At 58.2% G+C, this 10990-nt stretch overlaps 1 protein-coding gene across 4 annotated transcripts; it reads left to right on the forward strand.

Moving 5' to 3' along the window:
* Positions 1 to 204: 204 nt before the first annotated feature.
* On the forward strand, positions 205 to 9460 carry LZTS3 (leucine zipper tumor suppressor family member 3). 4 transcript variants are annotated; one of them, XM_037051753.1, is made up of 5 exons: positions 205 to 332; positions 4620 to 4844; positions 5383 to 5859; positions 6162 to 7028; positions 7371 to 9460. In XM_037051753.1, exons 3-5 carry the CDS (start codon positions 5401 to 5403, stop codon positions 8067 to 8069), a joined length of 2025 nt encoding a protein of 674 aa, XP_036907648.1. In that variant the 5' UTR covers positions 205 to 332; positions 4620 to 4844; positions 5383 to 5400; the 3' UTR covers positions 8070 to 9460. The 4 variants fall into 4 exon arrangements, with proteins under 4 accessions (XP_036907648.1, XP_036907651.1, XP_036907649.1 ...); XM_037051756.1 differs by having other exon boundaries at positions 6162 to 6965; XM_037051754.1 differs by having other exon boundaries at positions 4620 to 4803.
* Positions 9461 to 10990: the final 1530 nt, after the last annotated feature.

The raw sequence follows: 10990 nt of genomic DNA on the forward strand, positions 1-10990 counted from the left end.
CGACAAGCAAAGGAGCTCGGGGCTGACTCGTGGCACCGTGGAGTGGGTGAAACAGAGGGGTCCCAAGTGTGGATTGAGACGCAGCGACCAAACGGTTAAAGCACTGTGCCCCGCCCCAGGCCGAGGATTGGTGGTCCCTGGGGGCGTGGCCGGAGGGCGGGCCCACGTTTGCCGCAGCTGCGGGTGGGCGGGGCCTGGGCGGGGAGCGGGAGGGGCGCGGAGCGGAGCCGGGCCCGCGCCGCGCGCCCCGCCGGGCGGGCTTCGGGCTGCACCAGCTAGCCGGGCCGGTGGCGTCGGCTCCGAAGACCCCGCACCAGACCCTGAAGCAGCGAGTAAGTGAGGCAGGCCCACTCGCGGCGCCCCTCCCGGCTCTGAAATATCGCTGTGCCCTCTGCACCGCGAAGCTGGTCCTACTGGACCTGGGGAGGGGGCGCGTCCCGCTGCTGGGGTCCTGGGGGGGAGGGGAGTGGAGATGAGGCCGATGATGTCATGGATGCTTCGTCTGGCCTGGGGAGCTGTGGAGGCCGGAGGGGGTGCGGCCCGGATTATGTCACCTCTTCCCTCTGCGCCCCGCCCCCCGGGGCCACACGCGTTGCTGGGGAGGTGCGGGCGGGATTTCCCCCACCGCAGAGACCCCCGGGCACATTCTCAAGAGGGCTCGTGTTCGGGGTCTCTATCTGCGGCTCTGCGGGCCATGGGCTCTTGGTGAATGGCGAACACCCTCACCCCTCAGCGAGGAGACTCGTGTGTGCGCGCGTGTGTGTGCTGGGGGGGGGGCGCTGTCAGCCCCCACAGTCTTGAAACAGGAGCTTCATCAGAACCAGGATCTAGGGGATGCGCCCCCTTCCCTCGTCGCCAAGGGAAGGTGGATCTCCCCCTTACACATCCCAAACAAGTTCTGGAGACCTCTGCACCCCCCAAAGATTTACAGTGCCCCCAAGCTCTTTTCTCCCTTAGTCCTTCTTTCCAGAAAACCGTCCTGATTTTTCCTGTCCGGATTCATTGCCTCTTTGCATTGCTCGTCACTAGCAATTCCCACACATATTTTCTCTGCATCTTATTAGTGTCAGAGCCAGAGACCCCCAGGACTTTGCCATCTGTGCCCCCCTGGGCACCCACAGGCCAACCCCAGGGAAGCCTCAGAGTGAAATCTGCCTGCAGTAGCCTGAGCCAAGTGCTCCAAGACCTCTTCCTGCCTTGGGCAATCAGGGATGCTATCCTAGGAGCCAGCATTTGGATTGGGCCTCAAAGGATGCAGGATGGGTACAGAGATCTGGGAGAAGATAGTCCGTGGAGTGGAGAGGGGCTCAGGTCAGGGCAAGTAGGATGGGCAGTGGGAGAGGCCTCCGGGGCCCTGCTGCAAGCTCCATTCTGGTTTGGGGCTGAGAGGAATGCCAGGCATTTTACCCATAGTACATATACTTCTTAAGATTCCTGTAAGGTAAGTGTGAGAACCTGAGGTGAAATAACCTGCATGCAGTTCCACCCCTAATTTATACTTGGAGCTGAGGCTCCAGATCTCCGTCTAGTCTACTGTGCTTGGTGCTGCTCATGGAAGAATTTGGGCAGAGCAGGGACAAGATCAGCTTTGCCCTTTAGAAAGAATCCCCTGGCAGTTTCATGGAGGAGGGAGTGGAGGGGAAGAAAGGCCAGCAAGGAGCTCCCAGCAAGGGTGCTGGCAGGAGGGGCTACTGAGTTCTTTAGGAGGTGAGAGGCCAGGGTTTGGGACCTCTGAAACCCCAAGAGAAGGTGGAGTGTTCCTAGCCTTGGGAGGACACAGGTAGGGGGCGGCTAGATGGTCACTCTAGGTCAGAGGGACCTGCCCATGTAACCCACAGATAGAGTCCATTTGGCCCCTTTGTGACTGCTAATGCTGTAAGTAATGTCCCAGGCACTGAGGGTCGATGAGACAGTTGATAGAGGTAGAGTCGGGCAACAGGCTGCCATCCAGGCTGTTGAGCTGTTGCCATCAGTCTGTCATTGCAGACCACACTCGCTACCCTGGCCAGTTCAGAACTCTGACCCACAGGTGAAGCTCAACTCAGTTTCCGCCTACCAGGGGAACGTATGCTCCTTCTTGTCCTGCCAGCTCCCTGCTGGGGTTTTAAGGAACCAAATTTGGAATAGGCAAGATGTAGGGAACGCTTTCATGGGGTTAACCACGACAGATTAGAATTATGTTAAGAAGCTCTTTGGGGAGAGAGGCTTGAGGTGGAGCTTTGAGCTGGTGGTAAAGGATTCCCAGGGAAAGCACAAGTATAATAGATTTAGGAGACCGTCTTGGGACCTCATCTCCATCCAGGACTCTGGGTACCTGAGCCTGGGTGGGGACCACACACATCCTAGGGAAACAGTGGGGCAGAGTGGCATATGACCAGCCCCAACCTATAGTCAGATTCTTCTTTCCTGGATCTCAGAGAAGGTACCAGTATTGCTCGTATCACACCTTATAGTGCACAGAGCACCTTCCCAAACATTATTATCCCCTATCACTCCCATAGTCAATGCAGTCACTTCTGAGGTTTGCTCACGCCCATACCCAGGCCTCTGGTGCAGCCCCCTTGCCTAGATCTCCGTCTCACTATTGGATCCTTCCTTTGGCATATCAACATACTAAGCTTTCTTCCACATTTAATTTTAAAATTAGAAAAAAGCCGTTGGATCCCAAACCATTTATATCACTGCCTTCATTTAGCAGGGGACCTCCCATCTTCCCTCCAGACCCCTCTCCTGTTGTTGGGCTTTGCCTTTTACCACCTGTCTGAACCACTCTCTCATAAGCACCAGTGGTGTTTGCACCCCCCAAATCCAGGGCACATTGGCCAGTCCAGTTCTACCCAGTCCCTTTTTAATACCAGGATTGCACCCACGTTCTTCAAGGCCCCATCTTGGTCTGTGAGGCCTACCTTTTCCTGACCTTCTTCCGGGCCTACACTGCCTCCCAGGCTTCTGGGGCTCCGTTACCCTAACTAGTTGCTCGGCCCCACCCACACTACCCTTGAATGCTGATGTTCCAGTCTCTCTATCCAGGATGTGAGAGAGAGCTTGCTCTGGTCTTCCCCAAAGCACCTACTTCCCCCAGACATTCTCCCATGTCATATTAATGTGTCACACCCACCCTGTTGCCCCAGCCCAGATCCTCCCCCCCTCCCCCCTGCCCAGGGCCCATCTGTATGAACTTTTGCCAGTTCTTGCTTCCAAATCCTGCCCAGGCCTTCCCACTGGTTCCAAGCCTCAGGCCACTCAGCCTCCATCCTCCCAGTCCTCAGTTGCTCCCTACACTGCCCTAGGGATGATGAGAAAAGGGGGTCATGGTTAGGATGGGAGCGGGATTTCTGAGCTGAGGGGTAGCCACGTTGGTGTATGCTAAGAGTGGAAGCAAAGCAGGTACTAAGGTGAGGCGTAGAAGGCAGGCATCTGGGGGACCCTCCAAAGTAAAGAGAACCTCACTCTCCTGGGGTCTGCACTTGCTGATCCTGCACTTCTCTTGTGCCCGACGGGACAGGTTGGCCCAGAGATGTGGGTGGGAAAGTGCTGTTCTCCACACCTAGGGAGCAGGTGCTGAGAGAGTGGAATTTCACAAAGGCAGTATGGACTGGCTTGGTGGTGCACTTTCAACCACCTAGGGCCATAGTTCCAGGTATGGTGGCCAGAAGACACCTGAAGGGCAGTAGTTTTGTCCAGATCCCCTGGACTGGGGCCTGATAGGATGGGCACAACATTAGAAGTGGGTATCTGGGTAGAAGTGCCCAAGGGGCACAGCCTGAGAAGTGCCCAAGGGGCTGTGAGATGCCACCTGGACCCCTTCACCTTGGTAAAGGCAGGGTACACTCTGCCTGTTTTCTGATGGGAGTAGGAGGTAAGGGCCTGAAGGGCGCCCCTGCCAGGCTGGATTATTCAGATCTCTGAGGCAGGTGTACCCAGGTGCATACTTGAGACAAAGGAACCAGGAAGCAGGGCCTCCCTGAGCACAGGTAACCCGAGGCCCTGCTTGCCCTGTTGGCCCTGTTCCTGTGGGCTGGCCTTAGGGGGTGGGGGCGCACACCCACTGAGGGGCGCCGAGGACTTCGTGGTGCACTGAGAAGGGTCAAGGTCCAAAGGGAGTGGGAAAGGGAGGTAATCCAGGAAGTCTTCCCGGAGGCAGTGAATTCTCAGCTCGGGGTAGGGGGGTTGGCTGTTGGTGGAGTTAGGCCGGCGCAGAATCTTCCTTGGGCTCCGCTGGGTGCGCAGGCCCCGCCCATCCCCGCCCACCTGTGGGAAAGGCAGGGCCCGAGGGAGGCTCGGCGGGCTCGGGCTGCTGGCGGCGTTGCGTCCTCAGCGGGCTTGGGGGCCTCTGCCGCGGTACCAGCCGCGGGAAGGGGACCCTCCGTGCCGGGCCCCCCGTGCTGCTCACTTGAGAAGACCTCCAGGAGGGCTCCTTGGTCACGCGCTGCAGCCGCGGTCCCAGGCGGGCCGCGGGGACCGAGGCGTGCCGGTGGTGGCCCTGAGGTGCGCTGCGAAAGCAGCTCCTGCCCCTGCCGCACAAGACTACTAGTCCGCTGCTCTGTATCTTTCGCCTGAGAGCGCCTGGCTTCGTGGCAGCTCCGCAAGGTAGGTCCTTCGTTCCTCCCGTTTCACAGAGAAGAAAACTACTGTCCGAGATGGCTCTGTTGGCCCTTCCAAAGTCGCGAAGCTGGTTCGGGCCGAGCCCCGACTGCGAGAATGAGGCACCTGGCCCCTGCAGACCGGGCCCCGGAGGGTCCCAGGCTTGAGGACCTTCGGTCCCCCACCCCCTTGGAAAATCAAGGAGAGGAGCCTGCGCTGGTAGTGAGCCTCCACTTCTGCCCTTGACTACAACATCCTAGGTTAGGGCACTGGGAAGGACCCCACCCACAATTTTTGGGTAGGGGTTGGTTTCTCTTCTGACTTTAACTTCTGAGGGTCCCTCTTGGATTCAGATGTTGCTGTCCCCTTCCAACCCCATCTCCCTGCCTGTGAGGTTGGGGTGTTGGGGCACGACCCAGGGTAAAGAACCCTGAGTTCTGGAGGCTCAGTGGAAAATTAAGGGGACCACTGAGCCTGGAAGGCCCATGGGGGAGGTGGTGTTGAGGAGGGGAGTACAGCGCTGAGCAAAGCTGGGAGGGCATGATGTGCCTGCTGTTTTGGGCTTGGGCCTTGTCAGGTCGGCCACAGGCAGCCCCCATTACCAAGCTACCACTTTTACCCCTGCCCCATTCCTTCACTTTGGATGCCTGGGAATTCTTGTATCAGTTGTAGGGAAGGGGCCTCTGAGAGGTAGGGTGCAGGTGGTGCTGTGGCTGGCTTGCCGGGTGTGGTGTGGTGTGGTGGGCGCAGGCGTGGGTCTGACCGATCTGATCTCTGCTTTCCCACCTATGCCCACAGTGACCCCCTGGCTTAGTCATGGCGAAGCTGGAGACATTGCCTGTGCGAGCTGACTCGGGGCGGGATCCCCTCCTGGCCTTTGCCCCGCGGCCTTCTGAGCTCGGACCCCCTGACCCTCGCCTGGCCATGGGCAGTGTGGGCAGTGGGGTGGCCCATGCCCAGGAGTTCGCCATGAAGAGCGTGGGCACCCGCACAGGGGGTGGGAGCAGCCAGGGCAGTTTTCCCGGCCCCCGAGCTGGTGGCAGTGGGGGCAGCAGGGAGAGGCCAGGCCGCTACCCCTCTGAGGACAAAGCTCTCGCCAACTCCCTCTACCTCAATGGCGAGCTGCGGGGCAGTGACCACACGGATGTCTGTGGCAATGTGGTGGGCAGCAGTGGTGGCAGCAGCAGTAGCGGTGGCAGTGACAAGGCCCCACCACAGTATCGTGAGCCCAGCCACCCCCCTAAGCTCCTGGCCACCTCTGGCAAGCTAGACCAGGTCAGTTCCCGGACCTTTTTCTGGGGATGGGAGGTAGTGCAGAGAGGAAGACGAAGTGGGCCTTCTTGGAATTTGGGTTTTAGGTATCAGGATGGAGGCTGGGCTTGGAGGGTGGGGCCATGGGGGCAAAAACTTGGTTTGGGTGGGCCATGAGGTAGAGACCCTGCCCTAAGCGACTCCTGGGATAGAAATCAATGGGCTCAGGAGGGGGGTGCTGAAAAGTCTTGGCCAAAGGGAGGAGGCTGGAGCCAAGGCTAAGGCCCCATCCTGATGTCCATTTCCCCTTCCTTGCTTTTACACAGTGCTCAGAACCACTAGTTCGACCTTCAGCCTTCAAGCCTGTTGTACCCAAGAATTTTCATTCCATGCAGAACTTGTGTCCCCCACAGACCAGTGGGACCCCTGAGGGACGACAGGGACCTGGTGGCCTCAAGGGCGGACTGGACAAGTCTCGGACCATGACCCCAGCGGGTGGGGGTGGGGGCGGCCTCTCAGACTCAGGCCGGAACTCACTCACAAGCCTGCCCACCTATAGCTCTAGCTATAGCCAGCACCTAGCGCCCCTCAGTGCCTCCACCAGCCACATCAACCGCATTGGCACTGCCAGCTACGGTAGTGGCAGTGGCAGTGGCAGCAGCGGTGGTGGGTCAGGCTACCAGGACCTGGCGACCTCTGACAGTGGGCGGGCTTCCAGCAAGAGCGGGTCATCCTCATCCATGGGGCGGCCTAGCCACCTGGGATCGGGAGAGGGCGGAGGTGGAGGCCTGCCTTTTGCAGCCTGCTCACCACCCTCGCCCAGTGCTCTGATCCAGGATCTAGAGGAGCGGCTGTGGGAGAAGGAGCAGGAGGTGGCAGCTCTGCGACGGAGCTTGGAGCAGAGCGAGGTGGCGGTGGCCCAGGTGCTAGAGGAGCGGCAGAAGGCTTGGGAGCGGGAGCTGGCTGAGCTGCGGCAGGGCTGCAGCGGGAAGCTGCAGCAGGTGGCCCGCCGCGCCCAGCGTGCCCAGCAGGGCCTGCAGCTGCAAGTGCTGCGGCTGCAGCAGGATAAGAAGCAGCTGCAGGAGGAGGCAGCCCGGCTGATTCGACAGCGGGAAGAGCTCGAGGACAAGGTGGCCGCCTGTCAGAAGGAGCAGGCCGACTTTCTGCCCCGGATGGAGGAAACGAAGTGGGAGGTGCGGGTCAGGGGCTTGGGCCTTCTCCCTGCCTCCTCTTTCTCCTGTCCCTCTGGAGAAACCCGGCACAGTAGGCCACCATTCTCACAAGGGGAGTGAAAGTTGTGGGGCTGGGGCAGGGGGAACAAGATTGATTAGGAGTGTCTGTGAGGACTAGAGCTGCCCCTGGGCTGGGTAGGGTTGGCCAAATATGCCCTGAGTCTCAGGAGAGGGCCCTGTGTGTCTCTTCTGCCCAGTCTGATGCCCTGGAGAAGCTTGGTACCTGGGGCTGCATATGAGGGCTGGGTTGGGGTGAACAGAGCTCTGCTTTCACCCTGGCTTCTCCCACCCAACCCTACCCAGGTGTGCCAGAAGGCTGGAGAGATTTCACTCCTGAAGCAGCAGCTGAAGGACTCGCAGGCCGATGTGTCCCAGAAGCTGAGTGAGATTGTGGGGCTGCGCTCCCAGCTGCGGGAGGGCCGGGCCTCGCTGCGGGAGAAAGAGGAGCAGCTGCTCAGCCTAAGGGACTCCTTCAGCAGCAAGCAGGCCAGCCTGGAGCTGGCCGAGGGTGAATTGCCAGCTCCCTGCCTCAAGCCGGCACTGACCCCTGTGGACCCCACTGAGCCACAGGATGCTCTGGCCACCTGCGAGAGTGACGAGGCCAAGATGCGCCGGCAGGCAGGGGTGGCCGCTGCTGCCTCCTTGGTCTCCTTGGATGGGGAGGTGGATGCTGGCGGGGAGAGCGGGACAAGGGCCCTGCGGCGGGAGGTGGGGCGCCTGCAGGCCGAGCTTGCAGCTGAGCGGCGAGCTCGGGAGCGCCAGGGGGCCAGTTTCGCGGAGGAGCGCCGCGTGTGGCTGGAGGAGAAGGAGAAGGTCATCGAGTACCAGAAGCAGCTACAGCTGAGCTATGTGGAGATGTACCAGCGCAACCAGCAGCTGGAGCGGCGGCTGCGGGAGCGTGGGTCCGCGGGGGGTGCCAGCACACCCACCCCCCAACATGGCGAGGAGAAGAAAGCCTGGACCCCCTCCCGCCTCGAGCGCATTGAATCTACAGAAATCTGATCCCTGACCTGGGCATTCGGACTTTTGACAAATGTCCTGTCAAAGGCCAGAGTCCCCAGTATTCCCTCCCACCATCTCTCTTCCCCACCATTCCCATATCCCCAGACCAAAGAGGTTCTCAAAGCAGCTGTGACCAGGTCCCTACCCTCCCTGCTCTGAGTGCCCTCCTAGCTCTAAGACTGCCCTTCTGGGCAGCCCACTCCCACCCTCCTCCCAAGGAGGAAATGGGGAGGGCAGAGTTAGTGGGGCCCAGGTTCTGTTTGTTGGCACTCCCTGTTGGAGATAGAGGCAGCAGGTCCATAGTGCCGGGGGGCGGCCCAGCCCCTCAATGAGTCTGGGCTGCTACTGTTGGTGTGTCCAGTGATGCTCACCTCCTAGGCCATGCAGCCTGAGGGGGTCTGCATGGGGTCTACCGAAAATGATAGGCCTTGAGCTCCTGGCCTCTCTCCTTCCTGCACTATTCTCCCTCCCTGGGCAGATTGGCAGGACTAGTGGGAGCAGATGGCTTGGCTGTGGTTGAGAGGGCTACCTGCCCAGCCCCTCCCCCCAAGGTCTCCCGGGCTCAGGCCTCAGAGCCTGGCTCGGTCCTGAGTGTGTGCCCATATGTACGTGTTGGGGGAAGGAGAGGCTGGGGCTGGAGGCTCAGTGCCCAGGAAAGATTTGCCCTCCTGTTTCTGGGAAGGATCACCTGGAGGCTTCTAAGCTCCCCGAAACCCCGACACACACACACACACACACACACACACACCCTCACCCTCTTTTCTGGCCAGGATCCAAGGGCAATAGCCTCATCTGCCTGGCTGACTCCACACCCAGGGCCACTATCTGGTTCTAACTACAGCTATGAAGTGCTACCTGCCTCTCAGGCACTCCCCTCACCCAGTTCCTGAGGTCATGAGTGTCTGTGATGTTGTCCCCACTCCATTACCCCAACCTCCTGCTTTCAGCTCACTGTCCCAGGCCACCTCTTCCCCCAAATCTCACCTTTTCTTCCAATAGAAAATTCTGCTTGATATTTGGTGCACTGCCCACTTCCAAGCTCCACTGGCCCCAAGCCTGAGCCTGAGGCCTTTGTTTTGGGGGATAGGGGGTGGGGGGGCTTGTGATTGCCCTTGAAGAACAAGGCTGACCTGAGAGGAACACTGACTCTTGGGTTCCCCAGGGCCCTAAGGTAGCTCACTGTTTGCCCAGGGGAGGCCTGGCATGGCTATCAGTGGGGGTCGGGACAGCCAATGTGACTTCCTCCTCTGTGGGCCCTCTCAGAGTCCATCTCCCCAAGATAGGAAGGGAAAGGCAAATTTCTAATTCACCAGCAATAAAAATTGGAGGAGGCTTGGCACTTAGTCCTCATATTTCTCTTTTTGCTCTCTTCCTCCCACCCCCAAGAATAGGTTTGGGGGCAGGGTGGAGAGAGCTGGCAACTACTGTGAGCAAGTCCCCTAACCCCTGACCAGCCTCCTCCCATGACTGGTGACTGTTCAACAAGCTGTGCGTCCCCCATGAAAACAGAAGTGTGCCTCTATGTGGCCTCTTGTCTCTTTGCACAGCCCCTTCCCGTGACCCTCACCAGATCTCTGAACTGGGTTCGGGGGCCATTGTGGCAATCACTGCCCATTCTGCTCACCTGCCCCAGAACCTGGGCCTGGGCCAGAGGGGCAGGGGGAAGAGAAGGCATTAGTAGGAAAAAAAAAAGGAGAAAAACAAAAAAATATGAACAGACTCAGCTTTGGGACTTCCAACCACAAAAGAAATTATATATAAATATATATATAAATATATATCTCTACCATATGTGATGGAAAGACTTTGTTTTCTTTTCCCAAAGAAATAAAATTGAGAAAGCCTCTTGAGTGGTATTCTTTGGCCTGCTGGTGTCTTTGCAGGTGAGGGTGGTGTGGAGGGCAAAGCTGGAGTAAACAGATTTCCCAGAGGAGGCATGAGACTGGAGGTGTTCACTGGGCTGTGCCAGGAGGTTGGCTCAGAGCCCAAGCTCCTCCATGTTGCCCTGGAGGAGTCATGCTTTCACATTTCTGCCTAGCAGGGCCTTCTCTTCTGAGTGTCACCCAAAGCATTTCAAGCTGGTTCCAGCTCAGAATCTAGACACCAGGCTGCTGGCCAGAAGGCAGGTGACACAGGGCAGCTAGATGCAGCCTGCAGTGGCCTGAGCCACCTTACAGCAATGGGCTGATGTTGGTGGGAAGAATACATAGTAATGAAGGCTGAGAACTGATTTGTAATTAGTGGTGAGCCTGAAGAGGCAGAAGGGACACACGTGTGCTGTCCTTTATGATAATTTCTGTCATCCTTACAAAGCCCTCAGTCAAACATGTATTCTGCTACAAATAACACAACTTTATTTACAGGACCGTAAAGAGTGGCTTCTTTTTTCTTGCCCGACAAGTCTGGTAGGCATCCTAAGTGTCATAGGTGTTGGTTCATCAAGGACCTAGACTGTTCATCCTCCTACTTTCCCATTCTTAGCATGTAGTCCCCACCATGCCACAAGGTGGCTGCCACAGCTCCATGAAGACATTAAGGCAGCAATACTTCATCATGAAAGTAAAAGCTTTCCCAGAACTCTATCTGCACAGTTCCCTTTAAATTTTGTTGGCCAGAACTGAGTCACATGTTCTTCCCACTTCAAGGGAGGCTAGGACATTGAGTATTTGACAAAGAAGAACAGGATTGCCATGGATGCCTAGGAGCAAAGTGGTCCACCCCCTGGGGATAGGCCCTCTGCTGTCACTAGGTTCTGCTGGTAAAGACAGAGTCCTAATCAACAACTAATTGGGTGGTGAGCCTGAACCCTCACTGAACAGTGGTGTCAGTGGCCTGGGGCCCCGAATATCCCCCTAGGCAAACAGTGCCCTCTGATGAGCTCAGGAGTTGGGATGCCAGGCTTAACCTCTCCCTCCTTGCAG

Source organism: Sturnira hondurensis, unplaced genomic scaffold, assembly GCF_014824575.4.
Source record: "Sturnira hondurensis isolate 20B ecotype Veracruz unplaced genomic scaffold, ASM1482457v3 Scaffold0007401, whole genome shotgun sequence".
Taxonomy (NCBI): Eukaryota; Metazoa; Chordata; class Mammalia; order Chiroptera; family Phyllostomidae; genus Sturnira; species Sturnira hondurensis.